A 26,659-nucleotide genomic window follows, 5' to 3' on the forward strand; every position below is an offset into this window, starting at 1 on the left:
GGGCTGCTTTTCTGGGTGCCTGATGTCCTCTGCCGGCGTTCAGAAGTTGTTTTGCAGAATTTACTCAGCGTTTAAATGTCCTTTTGATGAATTTATGGGGGAGAAAGTGGTCTCCCCATCCTATTCCTCCACCGTCTTAGGACCACTTCTCGTCTGTCTTCTTAGTGGTGGTTTTGTAGGACAGGAAGAAAGAGGACTGTATCTTCCAGTTCTGAGAGCTCCTTATACTAGACACTTTTGCAGAGCTTTTAAAGTGGGGCCCCAAAAGGGTCCTCCTGCCTGGGTTCCTTGGAGCCAATAGAAGGAGAACACGTTCACTTCAAAAACAAAGGACGGTTTTCTTCTTTGATTAAACAAGACCTAGGAGCACCTGCTCCAGAGTGCACTGCTCCCAACATGCTGCTTTATGGAGATCTCGTCAGTGGGGAGGGGAGTGGGCAGAGTTCTTTCAGGGCTCTGGTTTACTTTTTAAGACAACGGGGACACAAAGAGAACAATTTATTATGTTCTCTGTGGAAGAGACACTTGATGGCAAAGATCTCATACATATTTTAAAATTCAAGCAAATATTTAAAGAAAAAGACAATATCCTTTCCAACTTTGTTTCCCACAGCCACTTTCTTGAAGGGTAACCTCTCATTTTCTTACAATTAATAGTAATAGTTTCAAATCTAAATTTGTTGGATGTTTAGAAACATCAATATTTTTTGAGCCACTAAGTAATATTGACTCAAAAGATGTGTGCCAGGTTCAACAGTGTTACATGTGAAAAACATGGGTGCAAGGATTTGGCACACAAAATACCATCACTCCTCTCCCCTGAACCCCGCACAGCAGCAGACTTGACTACAGCCTCCTTTGTAGTCTTCTCTCTGTAATTTAGTTCAAGCTGCTTCCTCCCCCTGGAGTGGCCTTTCCTCCCATTCCTAAGTCAGCTGAGTGAAATCCTGGCCCTGGTTTGAGGTGTAGCTCAAGGCACCGCTTTTCCTTGAGGTTTTCCAGACTGTTCCCTTGACCACTCAGTGCTTTTTTGTTTAATAGTGTTGGCCTCCACTGACGTGTGCTCTGTCCCCATATTCTCCCTGCTGGAAGATAACATTCCTACAGGAGGGCCTGTATGTCCCTCACCTGTTACCATCATGAGGCCTCGGTTGGTGTTCAGTCAATTTTTTTTTTTCTATTTTAATGCCACCACATTTAATTACATATTTTGAAATGGAATAAAACCGAGGAAGGCATATCTTGAGGGTTAAGAAAGTAGACATAGCTATGCTCTAATGAACCAATGAGCTCACAATATTCCCAACAATTTCACAAGGTGTATCTTTAATGATACAGTTTCACATTGTCCTAATTTAATGGAATTACCTAAAAAGGAAAGGAGAATCATTTTTTATAGACTTATCACAGATTTGATAGAATTACCATTGAGTCAAAGTTGTAGGACACAAGCAGAGCATTTGGTCCACATTTAATTAAAGGTGTGTGTGTGTGTGTGTGTGTGTGTGAGTGTGTGTGCATAAAAGAAAATACTTAACTTCAAGTGCATTTTATATCGTAAGTCACCCATGAGCGTCCTGCACCCTAAAACTGAAAGAAGGCGTTGAAGAAAGCTTGGAAGAGTTATGTCTTGGGACTCACAATTAACCTATGAGGACTGAGAACATTAACTGGGTTGGAAAGTGTTTCCCAAAGTTTTGGCATAGATTTCCTCCCTTGTTCTTTAGGCATTTAAAAACTCACCATGCAATTAAGAGATTATTGTCATGTTAAGACACACCTATTTTAAAACTTTAATTTTGAACTCTAAATGCATAAATTGACCTATGCAAAATTACTTTCTAGTGATTTAACTTTCATCATTTTAGATGCATAAGGTCTCCAAAGGGAGACCTCTGTCCTGTATCTCATATCTCTTATTGGCATATTTGACTATTTCTGACAACACTGAAGATTTCTGTCAGAGAGAGAAAACAGCATACTAAAGCCAGCATCTGCCCCTGGGTAAGTCAAAATTCTGACTGTCAATGAGCATGTTCAAACTCATCATGTACAAAGGCAGGGGATGACTGTACAGAAGTAGCAAGCTGCTACGCATTCTGTGCACAACCCCTTTGTTCTGGAGAAACCTAAATTGTTTGCCTCAGATTTTGAGAAAAAAAAAATGACATAATGCTATAGGAGAAAAACCAGGACATAAAATAAAGGAGAAACCAAAACAGTTAAAGCCAATTTTTTCCTCTTCATTGAAGTTTTGTTGAATTACAACATTATATGAGTTTCAAAAGTACAGCACGATGATTTGATATTTTTATAGATTACACTCCATGGTTATTATAAATACTGGCCATATTTGCTGTGCTGTACATCTCATCCTTGTAGCTTATAAAATAATATGCCTAGCAGTTTGTACCTTTAATCCTCTTCCCCATTTTGTTCTTACCTTATCTGCTTCCCTCTCATAATCACTAGTCTGTTACGTATATCTGTGAGTCAGCTTCGGTTTTGTCATATTTGATTTAAGACTGAGCAGATGGCATTGCAGATAGCCACACTGTTCCAGATGTATCAATTTCCTTAAAAATCTAATCAATATATGTTCATATGCTGTGCTGGTAGGAAGACACACTGAAATGGCTGAAACTCAAAGGCTAATATTCTTTTGGCCAGAATAATGGAATTATTATTGTCCTAGCTATCAGAGAAGCAAACAGAGCCATCTGTCAGGCAAAGCAAACACGCACCTAAGTTACAGAAGTGCAGTTGCCATGACAGAATTTGGATTGAGCTACTAACTAGGACTGTGAAATAGGGTTTGATCTTGTATATAATGGATGCTTCTGAGGCATTCCCTAATTAGCATTAATCTTCTTAAACTATATACTCACATTTCTTCAGTAGCTCATTAAGCTACATTCTGCACACACCAGATGAATGTGGGTACTGGGGAGGAACAGTGTTTTTTCCAGTTTGATACAGTATTGACATGCTGACACATCCGTTTCAAAAATGGATATTCTTGATACTAGGTCCCAAACATCTCAAAACTAAGCTTAAACTCTATTAAGGGCTATTATAAAATCAGAAATTTCAACAAGATACAAGAATACTAATATTGAGCTGACAATAGCCTAGTTTCTATCACTCGATTTGCTAAAGTGAACATGAAGTAGAATTATTCTATATACTACAGATAAAAGCTTCCATGTTCTTCTAAGAGGAGTTAGTGGACACTTATTCGGATTCTCTAGAGTAAATAGTCATATTGATCAATGTTTCTTCTCCTCCGCAACCTTCCCAAATGCAAAATATCTATTATTTACCAACTCTTTTCTTCATTTAACTATTAACCAGCAAATTCGCTAACAGGCAAAAGATTCAAACTGCTCTGGATAAACCTTTCAGTTCGGTTCAGTCACTCAGTTGTGTCTGACACTTTGTGACTCCACGGACTACAGCATGCCAGGCTTCGCTGTCCAACACCAACGCCCACAGCTTGCTCAAACTCATGTCCATCGAGTCGGTGATGCCTTCCAACCATCTCATCCTCTGTTGTCCCCTTCTCCTTCTGCATTCAATCTTTCCCAGCATCAGGGTCTCTTCCAATCAGTCATTTCTTCGCATCAGGTGGCCAAAGTGTTGGAGTTTCAGCTTCAGCATCAGTCCTTCCAATGAATATTCAAGACTGATTTCCTTTAGGATGGACTTGTTGGATCTCCTTGCTGTCCAAGGGACTCTCAAGAGTCTTCCCCAACACCACAGTTTAAAAGCGTCAATTCTTCGGCTTTTGAAGACTTCAGAAAACTCAGCTTTGTTTATAGTTGAACTCTCACATGCATTCATGACTACTGAAAAATACCACAGCTTTGACTAGACGGACCTTTGTTGGCAAAGTAATGTCTCTGCTTTTAATATGCTGTCTAGATTGGGCACAGCTTTTCTTCTAAGGAGCAAGTGTCTTTTAATTTCATGGCTGCAGTCACCATCTGCAGTGATTTTGGAGCCCCCCAAAATAAAGTCTCTCATTGTTTCCATTGTTTCCACATCTATTTGCCATGAAGTGATGGGATCGGATGCCATGATCTTAGTTTTATGAATGTTGAGTTTTAAGCCAGCTGTTTCACTCTCCTCTTTCACTTTCATCAAGAGGCTCTTTAGTTCTTCTTTGCTTTCTGCCATAAGGGTGGTGTCATCTGCATATCTGAGGTTATTGATATTTCTCCCAGCAATCTTCATTCCAGCTTGTGGTTCATCCAGCCCAGCATTTCACATGATGTACTCTGCATATAAGTTAAATAAGCAAGGTGACAATATGCAGTCTTGACATACTCCTTTCTCAATTTGGAACCAGTCTGTTGTTCCATGTCCAGTTCTAACTGTTGCTTCTTGACCTGCACAAAGATTTCTCAGGAGGCAGGTCAGGTGGCCTGGTATTCCAGTCTCTTTGAGAATTTTCCACTGTTTATTGTGATCCACACAGTCAAAAGCTTTGGCGTAGTCAACATAGCAAAAGTAGATATTTTTCTGGAACTCTCTTGCCTTTTTGATGGTCTAACGGATATTCGCAATCTGACCTCTGGTTCCTCAGCCTTTTCTAAATCCAGCTTGAACATCTGGAAGTTCATAGTTCATGTGCTGTTGAAGCCTGGCTTGGAGAATTTTGAGCATTACTTTGCTAGTGTGTGAGATGTGTGTAATTGTGTGGTAGTTTGAGCATTCTTTGGCATTGCCTTTTTTAGGGAGTAGAATGAAAGCTGACTTTTTCCAGTGCTGTGGCCACTGCTGAGTTTTCCAAATTTGTTGACATATTGAGTGCAGCACTTTCACAGCATCATCTTTTAGGACTTGAAATACCTCAGCTCGAATTCTACCACCTCCACTAGCTTTGTTCATTGTGATGTTTCCTAAGGCCCACTTGAGTTAGCATTCCAGGATATCTGGCTCTAGGTGAGTGATCACACCATTGTGGTTATCTGGGTCATGAATATCTCTTTTGTACAGTTCTGTGTATTCTTACCACCTCTTCTTAATATCTTCTGCTCCTGTTAGGTCCATACCATTTCTTTCCTTTATTGAGCCCATCTTTACATGAAATGTTTCCTTGGTATCTCTAATTTTCTTGAAGAGATCTCTAGTCTTTCCCATTCTGTTGTTTTCCTCGATTTCTTTGCGTTGATTGCTGAGGAAGGCTTTTTTTTTTTCTCTCCTTGCTATTCTTTGGAACTCTTCATTCAAAAGGGTACATCTTTCCTTTTCTCCTTTGCCTTTAGCTTCTCTTCTTTTCTTAGCTATTTGTAAGGCCTCCTCAGACAACCATTTTGCCTTTTTGCATTTCTTTTTCTTGGGGATTGTCTTGATCACTGCTTCCTGTACAATGTCACCAGCCTCCGTCCATAGTTCTTCAGGCACTCTGTCTATCAGACCCAATGAGCCTGTTAAGTTAACTGTGTGAGAGTTGTGGTAAAGAAGCCTACTGGTAGGTTCTATGTGACCATCAGTCTAGTAGAAGTGGCCCTCAATAGCAGTAGAGAGGCACAGAGGACACCTTGCTGACATTTCTCTGAAATGATTATGTTACTTTAAAGCTGAGGTTAGAGACAAGTGCTGGGTAAGTCACAGGTTAACCATACCTTTGTAAATAGATTGGCATTGTCAGGGATAAGGAAGAGTTGGTGGTAGAATATATTATATATTATATACATATTTTATGTATATATTTTTATATGTATACATATAACATTTTTATACATTTGTATGCATGCTTATTTTATAAGTATGTATAAAACATATGTATATATATGTATAAATATATATATATTTTTATATATATTATATATATATATAGATGTCAATACTTTTCTGTTTTCACTTAATGTTATATTCTACAAATTTGTGTAGACAGGGAAGTGGTCCAGGGAACAAGTTTTGGACCTCAGAAGGTCATAGTCAGATAGGGGAGGCTGAGAAGGAGTGGCCAATGAGGCAGGGTGAAAATCAGGAGACTCTGGTGTCCAGGAAGCCAGGTAAAGAAGGTTTCTTGAAAAAAGCAGTGATGAACTGTGCCAAAAGTCAGTAAGGTGAAGACAGGGATCAGCCCACTGGGATTGCCCATGTGGAGCTCATGGCCACCAGAATCTATAGGCCTCGGCTTAGTCACCCCTCCTCAGAGGGACCTCCCTGCCCGTAAGTGCCCTCCTCCCCTCCCAGCACCTTGTACTTTCTCTTCTCTGTAACTGCCATGATAGCTACATAAGGTATTTCCTTGTTTAACATCTGTTCCCCACTGTGGTGTGGTCTCTGTCCAGACAAGGAACAGAGAAGTTGTGTTTACTGTACATTATGAGCATCTAGCACATGACAGATATCTAGGAGGGGCTCAGGAAACATCTGCTGAATAAATGTTTTATAAGCGTCTGTGAGCCAGGCCTGGGGACAGAAACTGAATGGGGTTTTCAGCTCTGTTCCCATAGGGTCAGCAGTGGGAAGCAGGTTTATTTGCAAACAAATATTCCTGTATAAATAGAGGAAGAGAGTCACGCATAGACCTTGCTGGCCTTTGTGGAAATAGTGAGGAACATGCCTTTCTTGAGCAGTTGTAACCAGAAGGGATATGGGCTCAGGAAGGTAGCAGTTTTTGTTTCAGTAAAATTTATTGTTTTAGAAATCTGTTAGATTAACAGAAAAATTCAGGAAATTGTACTGAGAGTTCTCATATACCTTATATACAGTTTCCCCTATTATTGTTAGATGAAACTCTAGAACTGCCAGCCCTGACCAGGCCCCACAGTAACCATTTGCATGAGTTACTTTATGACAGGAGATAAGAAACAGGGAACTAACAAGCCACCACCAGCTTGGAGAAGTTGGGAAAGGTCAAAAGGAGAGAGGATACATTAGCTCGTTTGTCCTACCAACCTCCCAGAGTCCTCCTCATTGGAATCCATCTTGACTGAGTGATGTAGGTGCCCCCAGGATGTACCCAGAGTCAGCATGATTAGCCAGAAACAACCTAGAAACTAATCTTGTCACCATAAAACTGCAAGCAACGTGGCAGAGAAGTTCTCTGGGTTCTCCTACCCTGCTGCTCTCCATTCAGGTGCCCCTTCCCAAATAAAGACTCTTGTTTGGCGGCATATGTGTCTCCTCGGACAATTCTTTTCCAAGTGTTAGATGAGAGCCAGCCTCAGACTCTGGGGTCCCCCTTCCTGCAACATTATCAGCACCTTATACTCTTGATATGTTTTAAAGAAAAGTTCATACTTTACTCAGGTTTCTCCATTTTATCCAATGTCTTCTTTTGTTTCAGAATCTCATTCGGGACATCATCTTGTATTTAATCACCATGTCTCCTTGGGCTCCTCTAGGCTGTGACTGTTTCTCAGCTGTTCTTTTTTCTCATGACAGTTTTGAGGAGCCCTGGTTGGGTGTTTGGTGGAGTATCCCTCAACTGGGAAGTTTCCAGTGTTTCTCTCATAATTAGACCAGGGGGTTTGGGATTTGGGGAGGAGGACCACAGAAGAAAGTGCTATTTTCATTGTGTCATATCAAGGGTACATATAATCACCATGATATACTACAATGTATACTGGCTGAATTCAGGGAGCATTCCTCAGGCTTATCCACTGTGAAATTACTCTTTCCCTTTTTCCACACTGTTCTCATTAAAAGGATTGGGGTCATAGCAATCTGCCCTCAGAAAAGTGTTTTTAGTTGGATCAGGATGTTTCAAAATGAGGGAGAAAGAAGCCCCTACCATGAACATTGTGAGGTCTGTGCCCAGCAAACTTTCTTATTGCTGAGGAGAGAGCCTGTTCATGGGAAGGGAACCTAGCCCCAGATTTTTATTATAATAACTTGACAGTCTACTTTATAGGTCACGATTGTTTTAATTTTGTCAACATGAGTGTGTCTCCAAGAGTTTGGTGGTTCTTGAATACTGTAAGAATTTAGTTTTCAGAGTTGAATTTCTGAGGATAGCACTGTGGAATTACAGATATCCTCATGAGGGGTGGATGTTCTTGGGATGAATTTTCAGCACCACTAGAACAAGTCTGTGAAAATATGGCAATAGAGGAGCTCACCTTCATTTTTCTCACAGAACACAGCACCCAGAGTCCTTGGGGGCCAAGTGTCTGTCAGAAGGAAAGTGCTAGGTGAGGTCATCTCAGGTCCCAGGGGCTGCAGCAGATGGTGACCTGGATAGAAAGAAGACCGTGGCAGTTCTGAGAGACACAGGTGTGCTTAGTAAATACTTGCTTACTGGAAACTTGTCACAGGTGCCATGGGATGCTTAGCTGAAAGCTGCCTATCTTGTTCAAGAGCACATGTGACCCCCAGGGTCCTCACGGGAGGGCTGGGATCAGGGTGAGTCAATAGGGCACCCACTCTCAGCTGCTGATTCATCATTGGCACCAGACTGAGAGTGGGATCTCCTTGCCACCTCTGTTCACAGTAACTGCATTCTGTATCACAAGGGAAGGGCAAGAGCAAATGTTGCCTGGTTATATCACAAGTACCAATGCCCTGCTGAACTGCTGTGGGAGCCCAGTGGCAAGAGGACCTAATTTCACCTGGGGCAGGATGGGGAGACTCCCAGGACACCATCCAAGCTGCATCTGGAATGATTAGGAGACATTTGACAGTAAGTGGGAGGAAAGGGTCTTACTCCATGGAATGGGCAGGTATGCAGGCAGAAAGCTGATAGAGTTCTTACTTAGGCCCGTAAAGGATGAGGTTTGACCCCTGAAATGGGGAGGTTTTTCCCAGTCATCTGCATCTGCTGGGACTCTCCTTCCCTCTGTGGGTTTCAAAATCCTGTGGGCATGTTCTCAGGGGCTCTGAGTAGGGATCTGAGGAGCCCACCTCTTCCCTGTGGGGTAGATTAATGTGGTCTGAATGCCTGTTGTGGGAAGATGATTGTGCTGGGTATCATGGTCTGTCCTCTCCTCCTGAACAGAAGAGAGATGCTGGCAACCAGTCCAGCCAAGAATCACTAGGGAATCTTAGAGGTAAAGGAAGCCCAGCAGAAAGAAGCTGAATGTTGTGGCTGGGGTGAGAGTCATGGACAAACAGGTTGGATGGCAGCCCTCCCAGGAGCTGGGTGCAAGCACAGGGCGAGAGCAACCTCTCCACCGGGTGGATGGGCGGGGGCTTCTTCAGGTTTAAAAGGTAATGTACTTGGTGTAACTGATAGAAAGGATGTTGAGACTGTCTCTCTGTATCTCACTGTTCACTGAACCCAGGGTAGGCAAGGCACGAGCGGGGAAGCTGGAAGAAAGCTCAAAGAGTCATAGGAACTGTAGACACATTTATTCTATCCTGACTGGCATAGCAGCCATAGCAGCAGACACGCTATAGTCTTTCCTCTCGTGGTTGACCCAGTGGACATAGCATAAGCTTACAGGACAGAAGTGGCCTGTGGCCAAGCGGTACGTTGTGGTGTGCATGCACAGTGCTATAAGTGATCTCAGCTGTTACATACATGTATTTACAAAATGTGGGGCAAGAGGCTGTGTGGCAAGAGAGCCCGGTCACTGCCATCTTGGCTAGTTTGCTCTTTCCCTACAGAGATGAAAAGACTTTGTGAAATCTGGACCATGAGGCACCCTAGGAAGACAGCGTTCACTGCCCAGGGAAGTAGGGCAGGATCCACTAGCCTGCAGGTCACAGACAATGAGGGCCAGACCTGGGAGACCGCCCAACTGCGGTTTCTCAGACCGGCCTTTGCAGGTTTGGGTTGGGCTGTTTGTGACACACTGGGTGGAAGCGGAGGTAACAGTGATTGGGCAAGGGCTGCCTTGATCCCAGAGGCTGCTGAGATGCAGCCATACATCTTAGTTTTCCTGCCTAGAATGATGCAAGGAAGATGAGGGTCTGCCCTGGACCAGGCTAGGTCTCCCTCCCCCATCATGTGACTTCTCAAGGGCTGAAACCATCTTGTGTATGAGATTCATTGCACTGAGAGGGACTTGGGTCTCTAAAGGCCAGTGGACTGAAAGTGCAGGGACCTGGTCGCAGGCCATGCTGTACTACGTGTTGACTTTCCAAGCTTGGGTTTATTCACTAAATTCGTTGGATCCTGTTTCCACGTGTGTCAAACAGGAGGATAATTGAAATGATATCTGTCTTTCATAAATCTATAAATTTGAAAAGTGTAATAAGACCTAGACAAGTCGGGGGTGTTGATAAAGATTTAGCTTTCCAGCTACACAGGATAGCTGGCTGACATGTTGAACTGACCTTAGATATCTGGATTTTGAAAAAGTCCCTGGTGTTCTGCCAGCATGGAATGTTGGAATATTTGTTGTCTGGCTCTTTCCTAGTGACCCTGGCCTGTAGCTGCATTGCTGTTTCTCTAGGCTCCTCCTCCCTCCCCACCCCTGGAGCAGACCCACACAGCCTTCACAGTACTTCCAAGAGTAGAGAAAAAATATGAGGCTTGCTGTCCTCATCACCCCGAAAGTGACCAGAGGGCGAGTTGCCTGGATTTTGACTCCTTACAGAGGTTTCTGACCAAAGGAGTCATTCCTCCCTAACTAGATGGGGTTGGAAGGAATAAAGCAGTATTGGATATTTTCTTGTCTGAGATGCAGCAGAGAAGTTTCTGGAAGCACAGAGTGGACTCAGGTAACTTGCTTGAAGCCTCATAGTGGAATGGGACAGTGGCTGATATGTTGGGAAATTTTTTTCCAGAGTTTATCCAGGCTGATGTGACCACAGGGTTGGGGTATCTGCAATAGAGTGGAGTTGTTTATACATGTACTCTGCAATTGTTTGCTGAGTAGGTGCTGGTGAAATTAATAGGAAACCTCTGAGTGGTTCAGTACAGGCTGGTGGGCTATCCATTTAGAACATGTTCAGTTCAGTTCAGTTCAGTCCCTCAGTCGTGTCTGACTCTTTGCGATCCCAGGAATTAAAACGTTAGCCCCGCCCTCCGGGTGGGGAAAAGGAGTGCCCTTTGAGTGACACTCCCTCCTCTCTTTCTGCTCCTCCTAGATGCTTCCTCTCCAGCCTCACAGGCTGGCAGGCAGCCTGTGATGGGGCCCTGCTCAGAAGACCCCCACCTCTGCGGGGCCTCCAGGCTCCTGGGATTCACCAGTCTCCTCCTCAGTGAGTGATCCGGGCTCCTGGGAGGGATGGCCTCTGGAGCAGGCAGGGAGGGTGCCCTTTCCATGTCCTATGTCCTTGGTGAACAAAAAGACAAAACAGCTCTGCAGTTATTTAGCAAATGCAGAGCCTTTGGTTTAGAGACCTGGGGTGAAAAGAACAAAATGATCTTCTTGTGGTGAGTCTGAGACACCTGGGCTCAGGCAGCCTTGACTACATTAAGGAAAACATTTCTAGGAAGGTAAGTCTGTCTCTGCAGCGGAAATGTGAAGCTGGGTGAGCCGGGAGCTGTGCAAAGAGGGGGAGAGACTAAGAAGCTGGCTCCTTGACTTGGACGGGCTGGGGAACAACTCAGAGGGGATGTGACAGTCTGTGCAGCTGTCCTGTGGAGAAGTTTGACTAGAACCCTGTGTCTGAGATGGAGGAAGCAATTGTAGTCTTGATTTCTTGGGCAAGATGCAAAATGTTAAATACAATGAAATTAAATTCTGCTTTTGTAAAAAGAACAGCAGCCTCTCAAATTTAAGGGTTTCTGTATACCACCTGTTGTAAGAATATGGCGAAACTAAGAACAGAAGTGTAGACTGGTAATGTGGGCTCTTAAGTGGGTGAACTAGAGGAGGAAAGAAGGGAAAGAGACATAGAAAACTATGCAGAGTTAAGTGAAAAGTGAGCTAAAGACTGGAAAAAACCCAAATTATGTACGTGACTTCCTGGAGACTATCTGATTATGTATGAGAAAATTAAAAACTAGTGAGTAAACACTAATGCCCATGGAGTTATGAATTCTGGAGAAAGTTAGAATGCTTTTATTGTTTAAGCTTTTATTTTTAATTAAAGTTTAAAAAATTTTAACTATTTTTTCAGTATTCCAGCCACTAAATGAACTTTCAAGAACTATGTGAAATTTAACGAATTATAGACTGTTTATAAACAGATGTCTTGAATTAAGAATGAGCTTTATAAAACCTTACCTCTTTTTCAGTAATGTAACTCTATAAGGTAACAGTAAAATATAGAGCTTCTCTCCTCTTCAATTTTATGTAACTTGAAAATAAGTTATGTTATTTACAGTTTTCTCCATAGGCTCTGGGGTTGGAAGATTACATAAAAGAAAAAGAGGGAAAATGGACAAAACTGTAAATTGATTTGCAACTATTAAATTTTATATTATTTAAATAAACTCTATCTTGTTTGTAACCACACTGTCCCTGGCTTTATTTTCTTCTTCAGGATTAGATCTTTTGCAGATCACATCTCTCACTCCCTTCCTTCTCTTTCCAAGTCTTCTTCTACCTTCCTCATACTCAGCTCACTATGCCCCCTGGGTGCGTTCTCCCTGCCTCTCAGGGCTGAGCTTCTTCGCTCTCTGGTTCCTGTTTTTCCAGTAAGTATGGAGTCTGGACAGGCTGCTGGTTAGCGCTCAGCTGGCCAGAAGTCCCTGCCCTGCTAAACCCCTCTAAGTGCTTACTTCCCCTTTCTCAAGAGAGGAATGTTGGAGGATGAGCACCCAGGAGCTGCTCAGATCCTGGTGATGAGACAGCAGTGCTGGGAGGGGAGCCCCTGGGGAGGTCAGGGACAGGGTGGGGAGCTGGTGGGAGCTCCTGCAGGGGAGAAGCCCTGGGCTGGGAGTGGGGAGCCCTGGTGCCAGGTATGGTTCTGCCCTGTGTGACCCAGGACAGGTTCACCTCCTGGGGAACCTCCTCCTCTGTGACAGGGGGAGCCTGGATAGATGCCTCCTAAGGCCTGACCTGGAGAAGATGACTGAGTAAATGAATACAAAGAAATATCTGAAATCCTTAGTCATATGAACATTGGCATGAGTTATTCTCTGCTTCCAGTGAGAGCCAGGAATGAGAAAAAGTATAGCCGGAGGGAGACAGGTCTGAAATGGTGAGAACTGATTGAATTGGAAAGAGGATTGGGACTGTGGAAGGCTGACAAGAAACAGAGGGAGCCTCTGGCCAACATCTAGAGTGGAACTGGGACCAGTAGGTGCATCCTGTCCTGCTGGAAGAAGCAGATTGATCGTCTTTTCAGGATAAGGGACTTTCCCTCATCCTGTTCTGTCCTACTTCATCCCCAGAAAGGGTAGAGGGTATCGAGCCCTGAGGGAACATGGGCTCAGGAGGTGGTGGCCCTGCAGCAAATGTACCCACTGGTCACAGCTCTCCAGGAAAGTGTCTGAGGAAGGCCCACTGTGGCCTGGCAGGGACTGACTGGGAAGTGTTGTCTTGGTGGCAGGGACAGTAAAGCTCATTAAATGATCACTTGTTCTCCCCCTCATATTCTAGTCCTTGACAATTAGCCAGGGCCTTGTCACGAGTGCTGGTTGAAAAACATGAGCAGAGAGCACACTACTTGTGGACAGTTGCAGTGAAGCCCCTGTGTGATTCTCCTCTCTCCCCTCCTGCTGTGGGGCTGGAGCCTATGAGGATGCTGTGAGTTCCATGGATACAGCTACAAGGAGTGGCATTTCCTCCATGTATGACAGGGCCCCTCCCTCACTCTCTCAGGGGACCTGTGGTGGGGACTATGGACTCCCTTTATTTTAACACCCTGAGGTATTGTAACTATTTGTTACACAGCACAGCCTATAGTTTCCTGACTACCGCACTGCCTAGAAAGAGCAGGAAGGGTAGCAGCCTTCATATTTGTGTTGGGTATCTATTGCTATGTAATGAATCACCACAAAATGTAGTACCTTAAACACCACTGGGTATAATCTCAGTCTCACAGTTTCTATGGGTCAGGGCTAGGTCCTCTGACTCAAGGTCTCCCAGACTGAAGTTAGCGTCTTAGCTGGGGCTGGGGCTGCATCAGGCCATGGTCCACTGGGCAAGCTATGATTCCAAGATCTCTCGAGAGATTGCTTCTGGGAGGCAGTTCCTGTGGCTGTCGGGCTGAGGGTCCCTGTTCCTCTCTAGATGTTGGCCAGAGGCTCCCTCAGTGTCTTGTCATGTGGGCCCCTCCTTAGGCAGCTGACAACATGGCAGCTGGATTCCTCAGAGTGAGCAAGAGAGAGAGTGTGAAAGAGAGGATGTGTGTGTAAGCAAGAGGGAAGTCACAGTCTTGTATAACCTAGTATCACTGAGTGACATCCATCAAGTCTGCTCTAGTCTATTCCTTGGAAGCCAGTCACTAGATGTAGCCCATTCACCAGAGGAGGGCGTTACAAAAGGATGTGAACACAAGGAGACAACAGTTAAGAAGCTAATCCTACAGTTATGCATTTGGTATTGACAGAAAGTCTGCTAGGTGCTTTTGATACATGAAAGTGAAAGTGAAAGTCACTCAGTTGTGGCTGATTCTTTGTGACCCCATGGGCTATACTGTCTATGGAATTCTCCAGACCAGAATACTGAAATAGGGAGCTTTTCCCTTCCCAAGGATCTTCCCAACCCAGGGATCAAACCCAGGTCTCCTGCATTGCAAGCAAATTCTTTACCAACTGAGCTATCAGGGAAGCCCCATGATCCCATTCAATTTATGAGGTAGGTGGCGAAACTCCAGATTAGAAAATTTAAGTTACCTCCTCAAGGTAACAATTCCCTAGAACCAAGATTTAATTCTAAAATTGCTTAAATTCACTTTACTAGGCTGCCTCCTAAGAATCAATAGAGTATATTGAATGAATTTCATTTAAAATATAGGTTATGTGTTTTCTCCTTTATTGTTACTGAAAAAAAAATTATGGTTCCTGTGTCCTACCTCTGCCCTAGGTGTCTGCTGCACTGGGGTCAAGAGTTCTGTAGCACCTGATCCTGGAGTTCAGGATTCTGGAGTCCATATTCCCCTGCAGGGGATCCGAGGAGGTTCTGTGCTGTTTCACGTGCCCAAGAAGCAAGAAGCTGAACCAGAGGAGGTCTCGTGGGGCTTTGGCCCTGAGTCAAACTACAGAGTCTTCATGCGAGTCCACCGTGGGAAAGACACCCCAACCTGGGTCAGCCTCCAGGACAAGTACCAGCAGAGGGTCCATGTGCCCAATGTGACGTCCCTGAGGATTGAGAACCTGATCCCAGAGGACAGTGGGCAGTATCGGGCTCGAGCCAGCTTCATCGGAGGAATAGAATTTACCCAGGTTTTCCGCCTCACTGTCTATGGTAAGCGACACCTCCTCACCATGGCTTCCCTCCTTCTTTTGAGCTAGGAGTGTCAGGTAGGCCCCAGTTTTCAAGATCCCTTCCAGACACCAGCGTTCAGACTATTTTCTCCCTGAATTAGGGTAAGTGGATTTACTGCAAATGGTGAGAGGAGTTGAAATTCACTCCAGGGATAAAACCACTTTAGAATTTTGAGACAGGAGAATGCAAATTTGGGGAAATGATTTTGCCATAGCAATTGTTGTTCTTTATATGTCTAGGTTTATTTAATGTGTGTGTTGCTTATCTGTTGCTGCTATAACGCTGCTTTAATTTGGAGGCTGACCACAGCACAGTTTTTTTATCTTAGTAGGCTCTAGATCAGACGTCAGACATAGGTCTCACTGAGACAAAGTTGAGTTGTTGGCAGGACTGTGTTCCTCCATAGAGGTCCCAGAAGGAAACTTATTTACTTGTATTTCACACTTCTAGTGGTTGCTTATGTCACTTGGCTATGAACACCTTCCTCTACCTTCAAAGCTGGCAACAGTGGGACCAATTCTTCTCACATTCAAACCCCTCTGACCCCCTTCCTCTTCTTTCTTCCATTTCTAAGGACCCTTGTGACTGCATTGGTCCCAACTAGGTAATCAGAGCAATCTCTTTATTTTGAAGCCAGCTGACTAGCACCTTAATTCTTTTACCTTAATTCCACCTTGGCCTGTAACCTATCATAGTCATAGGTTCTGAGGATTGGACATGGAAGTATTTGGGGCCCATTATTCACATACCAGCAGAGACATTACTTTGCCAAAAAAGGTCCATCTAGTCAAGGCTATGGTTTTTCCAGTGGTCATGTATGGATGTGAGAGTTGGACTGTGAAGAAAGCCGAGCACTGAAAAATTGATGCTTTTGAACTGTAGTGTTGGGGAAGACTCCTGAGAGTCCCTTGGACTGCAAGGAGATCCAACCAGTCCATTCTAAAGGAGATCAGCCCTGGGTGTTCCTTGGAAGGAATGATGCTAGAGCTGAAACTCCAGTACTCTGGCCACCTCATGTGAAGAGTTGACTCATTTAAAAGACTCTGATGCTGGGAGGGATTGGGGTAGGAGGAGAAGGGGACAACAGAGGGTGAGATGGCTGGATGGTATCACCGACTCAATGGACATGAGTTTGAGTGAACTCTGGGAGTTGGTGATGGACAGGGAGGCCTGGCGTGCTGCGATTCATGGGGTCGCAAAGAGTTGGACGTGACTGAGCGGCTGAACTGAATTGATTCACCTACCATAATCCAGAAATTCATGTGTAGTCAGTGCCTCTTCCCCTTTAACTCAGTGCCAGTCCAAGGCCAGCCTCACTCACAAAGACCCCAGCAATCCAACTCTAGAAGCCTGGGGTAGATGTAGGAGAATGGTTACACAGTAGCACTTCCAGAGAGCCTCACTTAGCCAACATTTTCTTTCTCGAAAGTCCCTGCCTACATAGGAAAATATCCGCTGTGAGAGTGACCGTTGCTGCTTTAGGTCTCCATGTGACACTTATCAATGTCACACTTATCTGTGCGTCACTTCTCAAGTTCAGCGGCATGTTATAACCAGACTTAGACTTATCATTCCTAGTTGCTGCTGCTAAGTCGCTTCAGTCATGTCCAACTCTGTGTGACCCCAGAGATGGCAGCCCATCAGGCTCCCCCGTCCCTGGGATTCCCCTAGTTGCTATTATTGACTTAAAAAAATGCACAACATTTGATTTATGAATTAAGTTTTTATTTGGAGCAAAATGAGGATGGCAGCCTAGGAGACAGCACCCCAGATAGCTCTGAGAAACTGCTCCAGTGAGAGGGAAATGGCAGTGTATATGTGACTTTGGTGAAGGAGGAATATGAGCAATATGAACATTTTTTTCCAGAAGTTTCCTACTAGTCTCCAGAAGCTTTTTCTAGTCACCAGGAATAGTCATCACCAGGAAGGATTTTAGTACTTTTCTAGATATGATGAGATACCAGAATTTGGCTCATAAAATAGGCTCCTGAAAATATCGAGCTATCTGAAGACCTGTCTTGCCAGTCGCCACTCTCCTGCACCAGCACAGAGTGCCTCATCTCTTCTCTCCACCTTGAACTCTTTCAGGGGGGTGTGAAGGCCAAGCAGCTACAGCAGCACATGATTTGACCCTTGTAGAGGGAGACAGCAAGTGCCAATTTGTAGCTGAAACTGCCACTGCATCTCCTGCTGTGGAGACAGCCACTGCGTGTCTCCACTATTGGGAGCACAGAACCTTTCTCTGGGGTCCCAACTCTGACCAGGCGTCTTCTTCTCTACAGGCTATAAAATCCCAGGCATTATCTGAGCAGAAGAAGACGCCAAGTTCCTGATCTGTGATTAGCTCTTCTGTCTGAGACTTCTTCCACGTCTAGAAGGAGCCCCATTTTCTTAGAAATAATTGGTCTTGGGAAGGTGGGATCAGGATTTATTTTCTTGTTGGAGATATTTAACGCTTCCTCAACATGCATACAATCTAGTGAAATCACATATGGCTTAATTCAGTGGCTCCCCTCTTTATTGTCATTTGCTATGTATTAAGTACTGGGCAAATTCTGTTTATCTATATAATGCATTCACTGTCATTAAAGGGAGAATGCCAGGGTTTCAGTGAGGTAATGGATGAGAATGTACAGACTGGAATGTTCTCCAATCATGTGAACTCTATTCCTTGGGATTTGTCTCTTCTCTCCAAGATCCTGCACCCCTTCCTCATATCCTTGTCAAGTCAGCATCCTTCACAGCAGGCTGGTGCAATGCCACTCTGAAGTGCACAGCCCCCGGGGATACAGAGGACCTGAAGGTGACCTGGGAGATCAAGGGCCTTCCCAAGGAGCTGGAGCAGAGAGTGACATCAAAACTACCCTCCAACTCCTGGAACCTGACTCTGAACCTGCCCCTGAGCCAGCCCAATGGCAGCTTGACCTGTGTGGTCAGCAACCAGGTGGGCCAGAAAACTGCCACCTTAGACCTTGGAGAAGTCTGTGTCTCTGGTGAGTGCACCTGCCAGAGGGGAGGGGCACTCTGAGAACTAGGGGCTCTGGGCTTTTCTCCCCACCATGTTATTAGCACCACCTTCCTACCAGGTCACCCCTTTCAGGAGCCTGGGAGGTATACTCAGCTCATGTCTGCATTGACTGTCTCTGAAGTCCATGTCTGCCTCTCCACCCCTTTTTCTCCCCAAGAAAAAAAGGAATTTGTTTTTGATGCAAATCAAGTTGGTTCACCTCCAGATGAGCAACTCTCAGTCCCAGCTGGCCCTGGAGACAGAGCAGGTGTGGTGTTGGGGAGGCCAAGAGAGTTGGGGCTGCAGCAGCAAAAGCAATCCCTAGAGATGTATTTCCCTGAAGGCTCACCCCTCCCCTGACCCATACTCCCTGCTGCCTGTACATGCCTGCCTGTTGCCCGCTGGGGAGCTTCTTCCCTCCAAAATGCTGCAGGGCAGTGTCAGATCTAGTCCAGGGCAATAGTTTTCCAGCACTTCTCCTACCTCATCCATTATCCATAGTGTGTCATCCACCGTAGTCTTTTGAAAAGCAATCGGATTTTGTGATTGGTCTGTATCATCTGTAGGAGTCTGACCCAGGGACTCCCTTCAGGATTCAGGGCTGCAAATCTCCTCTGCCCATGTTCCTTACCTCACACACTTCACACTGAATTGTTTGCTTGGCTTCCCTGAATGTGTCCTGAAGTTGCAAGCTTCTGAGCCTCTGGAAATGCTGTATCCTCTACCATCAAACCTCCCAAATCAAGAGTTCCTTGCTTATTGCTATTGAAGGGTTTCCCTCAGGTCACGGGCAGATAACCAATGTCCTGCACTTGGTTATAGTTCTGTTATGAATCAAGTTTGAACAAAAGATGCCTCAATCTCATGTTGCAGAGGCACTGCAGCTGCTGTAACCGTCCTGCCTCAGGCATCATCTGCTTTGAGGCGCAGTCCATGGCCACCCCACGCTGAGTAGCAATGCTATTGATGGGTTTGTCTTCTCCATAGCCTGGAACAACTTGAGGGCAAAGGACATGTCTTGTTCTCCTTTGAATTCTTATACCAAACAAAGCTTCTGACACTAATCACACTCAGTATTTCACAGAGTGAATAAATGACCTGGTATCCTGTGTGCAGTCTAGCCCCTCTAACCCATCCCCCATGAGCTGCTGGTGGGAGCCGACATGTCAGCATCACTTAAAATCTCATGATACCTTTCCCTTGGTCCCATTCTGGAATCTCAGATAAAGTTCAACACTCAGCATGACCCACAAGACCCTCTGGAAAGAGACTCTCTTCTCTCTGATCATCCTCACCCTGCTTGTCCCTGCCCTGTCCCTCTCCTGCCTGCTGATGAGGAATGATTGCAACCCTCAGGACTACAGATTTGACATAGCTGTGTCTCCTCCTTTCTGGAAAGCTGTGCCCAGCCTGAATATCGGGTAAACTCCTACTCCTCCCTCAGAGGTGAAGTTTATGCATCACCTCCTCTGGGAGGCCCTCCATGAAGACCAGTGTACAAGTTGTTAACTTATACTGCACTGCTGTCTCTCTAGCTGGAAGACTTTGACATTTTCTCCACCTCCCCCCGGGTGACCTGTATTGTTTATCTCAGTGTCTCTGGCATCAAGCAGAAGCTCAGGACCATGAGTGAATGATATTGCCTTGCCCCTTCCTCTTTAGCTTCAGACCTCTCCACTTGCTCATCTGTATCCTTCCTCGGCAAGGGATGTCTCAAGACCTTTTTGCCTTAACTTTCTTTATTCTTTCTGTGTGAGGAAAACAGGTTCACCTGGAAACAACAGTGCTAAGACCCTGCCAGGCATCATAGGGGCTGTTGTGGTTATGCTGTTGATCATCGTAACTGGACTGTTCCTTTGGAAGACCTATGCAAAGAAGAGGAAGATGAAGACTGAAAGAGGCAGGTTGCATTTCTGCTTCTTGCCCCAGGTCCCACCCCTCCCTACTGAACCCTTGGTTGCCTTCCTCCTGCATTTTGCTGCTCAAGGAATATCAGTGCAGAAGGGGAAGGTGGGTGGGGGCTTGGCCTTGGGTTCATTGCCATGGGGGAAGGTATATGCTTTCAAGGCCGAGGTTCAAGCTCCACTCTGTGTATGACGCAGGTGTAGAATTTCAGGACGATCAGAGGGACAATGATGGTGGCGTCCAGTATGCGGAGCTGAACCAGCAGGGGTCTGGAGAGGTCACAAACAAGGTGAGAATGGGAGCTGAGCCCAGTCTGGGATCTCATGGGTCTATCTCCTGGGTCTGTCAACCCAGTCATCTGCTGTTCCTGGCCCAGCTGTCTCTTTGACTCTCTCCAGGTTGTCAGTGGTATTTACTAAGAAAATTTAAAACTTGGGGTCAGTGTAGTGCTGGTCACTTTGGGGGAATTCACGTGCATTTCTTGTCAGCAGCACTGCTTCCTTCTGGGTCACTCTAGGGCCTCTCTCAGCTTTTTTTAGAAACTCTCTGACTTCAATTCCTAGGGTGCTGGTAAACGACATTTGGAAGAAAAGGAGCCTGGTACTCTCTACAGTGAGGTCTACAAGCCAGAAAGGGGGGCCATGAAGATAATTTAATCAGAGAAAGCAGAAGAATCAAAACTACCAGGATACCTCCTCCACTCGGAGCTTGATTCCTGCAGACACCTGCATCTCCCAGCTCTGCTCCAGGTTCAGCTGCCCCGTGACCCTCCAGCCCTCAAGTCCCTGTGTTCATGTGGCCTTCTCACAACCTGTGTCGACTTCCCCAGCTGTCTTCCCACTCAAGATCCTCACCCTGTGGGACGAGAGCTCTTTTTCCATCATTGACCCAGCATCAGCCCCTCTTCTCCTGAAACTTCCCAAAGAGGACCTTCCTGCACATGATAACCCCCACAGCCTCTGCTGTGTGACTGGTGTATCTTTCTGAGCACTCAAGCCCAGGCATGGAGACAGTGTAAAGGTGTTGACCAGACTACAGAGGACAAGGTTAGGCTTTGGTGCTGGGTGCTGAGTTGGGCGTCTGTGGAGACAGCATGGGTAGTGGGAGCTTCTAAAGGACTGGCCTGAGGTTTCCTTTGCCCCATATGTAAGGCAAAAGTTGTATGTCGGGCAGTGTGTTTGTGTGTGTATGTCTATTTGTCGGTATGTGTGCTGGGGGGAGCTAGCCAGTGCACATTATACAGTGGTCCAGCCCTTGTTCCTGATCACTAGTACTAACTAACCTCAGCTTCAGCTCGTGGACCTCAAATTCACCTCCTGTGGAGTGGGTAGGGGAATTTGTACTGTTTCTGGCCCTTCAAAACCTTCTGTGTCTCAGAAGGACCAGGTTGGGATTTGTATTCATAGACAAGCAGCTTCAGGGCATTCCTGCCTGGTGTGGGGGGTCATTAGAATGGAAGCGGAATGTGCTACCCGCCTCCCCCCGACACACACACTGTAATGAAGCTGCTGTGAGAAGTGAAGCTTGTGGGAAGGTGTGAACCAGTCCTCTCCTGCCTCTTCTACTGACCCTCATTCCCCACAACCTGCTGGCCTCACATGCTAGTCAGCCTCCTGTTTGCTCACTCACATACTTCTGCCTGAAATGATGGCTCCCTCCCTGCCCCTTACTCCTGTCCCTGCCTGTTGGAATCCTAGCATTCCACCCAATCCTAGACCCCCTTCCAGGTCACATGGTGTACGTGTACCCAAAGATTTGGAAATGGTCTCTCCCACATCTAACATTTTCGAACACAATTGACTTAACCAATTTGGCTGCCATAGTTTGACTTGGGTTGGTCATCAGTCTTCCCTGCCTGCTTCACCTGGAGCTCCCTCAGGAGGGTGTCATGGCTTTAGGAGGCCAGTGCCAAAGAGACAACACCTCTCTTTGTGAATTGTCTGAGCTATTCTTCCTCTCAACTCCCACAGGAACTCAGCAGATTGATCTCAGAGCACAGCATCTACCAAAGGTGTTTCTGGTAGTAAGTCCACAAGGAAGCAAAGATGGACGTGATGAACCCCAACAATCCTGCCTAATCAGGATTGCTTGAGGACTTGATGTCACCCACACTGTACTGTGGGGGATCTTCTCCTCTTCCTCGGGGTCTTCCTCTCCTCAAAGCCTCTGTCTCCTGCCTTCAGTTCCAGCTCTTGAGTTGGAGATGGACTCACTCTGGTACTATGATCTGTGTCCTTTTGTCTGCTGGCCTGCATTCTTGAATCTCTTGGTTTCCCACCCAGCTCAGCAATCTTAGCTTCTTCATTTCTGACCTCAGAAAGAAAAGTTCTGAACTGAAATCTTGAGCAATAAGAAGCAATGCTAGGATTCTGCTGGATAAGGGAGAAGCAGAGTTTCCTTAATAAGGCCATTTCTAGCCTGTTTATTGTCAGGCTGAACAGAAGGCTAAAGGGAAGAAGATGACTTCTCTCACTGGAATCCTAGGTGACCAGTCATGGCTGGTATCAGTGCCATCAGTCCAGAAGCATTGACCGCCTCCCACCCACCTCGATTCCCAAAGCATAAGACAAAAAAGAAAAAAGAAGGGAACTCAACATTCCAAGCCTATATTGAACCAGCTTTTGTCCCATGAATTTTATAAATATTATTTCTTCTTATAAGAACTCTTTTTTTTTTAATTAATTTACTTTTCTGGAGGCTAATTACTTTATAATATTGTATTGGTTTTGCCATACATTGACATGACTCTTTTAGAGTAGGTATTACTATTCCTGGACTTCCCTGGTGGCTCAGATGGTAAAGTGTCTGCCTACAATGCAGGAGATTGGGTTCAATCCCTGGGTCAGGAAGATACCCTGGAGAAGGAAATGGCAACCCACTTCAGTATTCTTGCCTGGAAAATCCCATGGATGGAGGAGCCTGGTAGGCTACAGTCCATGGGGTTGCAATTACTTTTCCTATTTTGTAGGACAAGGAACTAACATCCCAAAATAGTTGGTGGCAGAGCAAATTGTTAAATTCAAGGCTAGGTAACTCCAGCATTTATATCTTTTCCTTTGCCACGTGGTCAGTGAAGTTCTTGGAATCCTGGAGTATTCAGAAAAGAGTATTTTCCATTTGTTCCTCTTCCAAGGTTCCTGGTTCTGACTCAAGTGCCTCAACTTGAATGAGTTCATCCTGATGATGAATGGAGCAGTTGGTAGGTGAAAGGGGAATTGTTCCTTAAGAGGACAATGGAGTGGGAGATGTGGGTGGGAGACATGCAATGACAGGTCCTGTGCTCTGGTTCAGAGGAGACATTTAGAGCAGAGTTCTTCTTGGGTCTTATGGGAATTCCTTCCTCTTATACAAGGTGTGTTGTGGATTTCAGCATCTCTGTTCTCAAGTCAGCTTCCCTTTCATTATTATTCATAATTTCATTTCAGAACTATGTGATGCTGAAATCCCCAATGTACAAATAAAAAATTAAAACCCAGAGATATTAAGTATTCTACAGAAGTTCTCACGAGTGTAAGCTACATAGGCATGATCACAGGGGATAATAATCTCACTCATTTTGATTCCTTTCTCTGTCATTTTGGACACCCAATCAGTTACCAACTTCCACTATGCTATCCTTCATAAATCTTCCTGTACTCCATTCTCCTCCACTTCTTTCCTTCCCATCTTCCACCACCATTTTTGCAGTTCCACCAGTAGTGTGTGGGAATTTCTCTGCATTACCACCAACTCTTGTTATTTTTAGGTTGTATCCATCCCAGTCGTGATGAAGTGGTATCTCATTGTGGTTCTGAATTGCATTTCTCAAATGATTTATGCTGAACATGTTTTCATGAGCATATTGACTTTACTTGAAGAAATTTCTTTCTCTCTTGAATTCTTTCTTGTTATGCAATGTCCCTGCATCTCCACTGAGTCTGCTTTTTTTCCAGTCACCAGGGAATTCCACATTGCTAAATTTGGTGGTCAATTCTCAATCCTCAATTCCCATAAGTTCTCAGCCACAGTGGATATATATTTCCTGGAAATATTGTTTTCATTTTGCTATTTTCTACCTACTGGGTGGTTGCTCTGTAGTTTTCTTTATCAGTATCTTTCCAACATCTAAACTTTGGAATAACCAAGGTTCATACTCAGACCACCTCACTTCATTGTCTACACTCATTCCTGTTTGATGCTCTGGCCATGCAGTAATCTTGTGACTATATGACCTTATCTGGTAAAAAGGACCTAGAGATGTGATCTGTCCCCTGAACTCCACAGTGTGAATATCCAACTGTTTACTTGACATTTCCGCTTGCATGTATAACAGGCATCTCCATCTTGACATGTTTAAACTCAGACTCCCCAAACATGCTTCCTATACAGTTTCTTATCCCTCCAAATGTCACCTCAGTCCTTCCCTTTGTTCTGGCCATAAAATTTGGGTGTCATCTTTAACTTCCTTTTTTCTTCATTTTCATTTCTTTTTCACTCTCTATTAAAAAAATACTGATAGCTCAACATTCTAGATATACTTGAATACTTATTTTTTTATATCTATATGAAAAAATATGTTTATAACAAAATGCCTCTTATCACCTCCCTGGTCCAATGTCGTCATTATTTCTCACTTGGATTATTACAGTGGCCTCAGAGTCTCCCACTTTTCTCCTTAATTCTTTAATGTCTATTTTTATAATATCACCCAGATGAATCTTTTTAAAACCTAAGTTGCATCACATTCCTTGTTGCTCAGAACTACCCCATTACATTACTTGTTAGCTCAAACCTTCCACTTTATCTGGAAGATTCTGTATCAGCTGGCCTCCTCTCCCACACACCCCTCCTGCCTTAATCCACTATAGGACACTGAGCTTCCTGCCGGTCCTTCAATACTCCGTGCATGCTCCTTCCTCGCTAGAATTCTTTCCTTCTAGGTATCCGTGTCTCATTCCCTGACCTCCTCAAGTCTTTTTGTAGATGCGAACTTCTCAGTAAGACCTACACTGACCTCCCTATATAAAAGTGCCGACTCTTTCTGGTGGCCTCCTCCCTGCTCCCTGTGCTGTTTTTCTCCATAGCTAGTGTGACAGGGTACAGTTAGTTATTCTGGGCTGTAGACAGTACGTATTGAGGTCTCAAAATATAAACTGCCATCCTATAATGCAAATACCATTATTATTCCCAGGAAATGGCTACACTGGTAAATCAATGAATTTACTCAAGTCACATAACTAATAGATGGCAGAGCTGGCATTGGAATCTTGGAGTTGGATTCTGAAGCTCTTGACCCCTACATACTGGTGAAATAAATTATATTTTCTCTATATGATGGAATACTATTTGTATACTAAAAAGAGTTAATTATATCCTTATATATTTGAATGGAAAGTTTCCCATGAAATATTAAATTAGTTATGGAATGTGCATGGTATTAGCCTATATTATAAATTTATATAAATATGTTTATGTGGGCACGAAGTATTCCAACAGTAAGTATGTCAAGAATTTAACAGTAGCTAACTTCTGTGGTCTGTCTCCTTTTCTGTATCATTAGTTCCTTTACAACACTAACTAAAAAAGTTATCTATTAAAATTTTTGAACACTGGAGTGACATGATAAGAAACACTTCAGATAGATAAAGCCGCATATATGCCAACAAGAACTTTATCATCTAAACAAGCTAACGAACTTGTGCTTATTTCCACTTTCTATTTTATTGTTTTATGGTTTCAGGATCTTTATTGAAATAACAGTCTATATAGTTCAGGCAAAGCAAAAATTTTGGTTTGATTTTTTTATCCAAATGGACACTCCCCATGTATTGCTCACAACCCAGGATGTTCATTAAATCAACTAGAGAACTTTTATGAACAGATGCTTGGACTGTATCCTGAAACTGGGCACCACTTATATTTTATTTTTAACTTTTTTCACCCATCCTGAACCCCCCTCCCACCTCCCTCCCCACCTCCCTCCCACCTCCCTCCCCATCCCATCCCTCTGGTCATCCCAGTGCACTTATGTTTTGAAATACTCATTAGATGTTTGCTCAGGCTTGAGAACTGAAACCTTGGGCCTACACGAAGTCTTCATGGAATTCAAATGGGAATGTACATGGCAAAGAAAGTCTGTGAATGTATTTTCCAAGTTGTTTCTCAATGTGTCTTTTGTTTCTAATAGATTGAGCTAAGGAATGAATGAATGACAAAACCCTACAGTTTGTCGTTACAGTTGACTCTTGAGCAAAATAGGGGGCTCCCACTCCCTGAACAGTCAAAAATTCACCATATAACTTTATAGTCACCCCTCTGTATTCACAGTTCCACATCCACTGGTTCAAGCAACCACAGATCATGTGTACTGTTATACACACTTACTGAAGAAAATCACCGCGTACCTATGGACCTAGCAGTTCAAACCCATATGACTCAAAGATTAACTGTACTTCAACATGTTCACCAAGTTTCAGAGTCTGATATGTAGATCCTGAGCCAAACCAGAACCTCCATTTCACCCTTTTGCCTTGTGGGA

General features: G+C 44.5%; 1 protein-coding gene across 2 annotated transcripts; it reads left to right on the plus strand.

Annotated features, from left to right (window-relative positions):
* The first annotated feature begins 10,405 nt into the window (after positions 1–10,405).
* On the plus strand, positions 10,406–26,275 carry LOC101111337 (SLAM family member 9-like). 2 transcript variants are annotated; one of them, XM_012183710.5, is made up of 7 exons: positions 10,406–10,626; positions 10,996–11,109; positions 14,829–15,209; positions 17,927–18,223; positions 20,003–20,137; positions 20,340–20,431; positions 20,706–26,275. In XM_012183710.5, exons 1-7 carry the CDS (start codon positions 10,587–10,589, stop codon positions 20,796–20,798), a joined length of 1,152 nt encoding a protein of 383 aa, XP_012039100.2. In that variant the 5' UTR covers positions 10,406–10,586; the 3' UTR covers positions 20,799–26,275. The 2 variants fall into 2 exon arrangements, with proteins under 2 accessions (XP_012039100.2, XP_012039118.1); XM_012183728.5 differs by lacking the exon at positions 10,996–11,109.
* Positions 26,276–26,659: the final 384 nt, after the last annotated feature.

The sequence above is a fragment of the Ovis aries genome, chromosome 1, assembly GCF_016772045.2.
Source record: "Ovis aries strain OAR_USU_Benz2616 breed Rambouillet chromosome 1, ARS-UI_Ramb_v3.0, whole genome shotgun sequence".
Classification (NCBI taxonomy): Eukaryota; Metazoa; Chordata; class Mammalia; order Artiodactyla; family Bovidae; genus Ovis; species Ovis aries.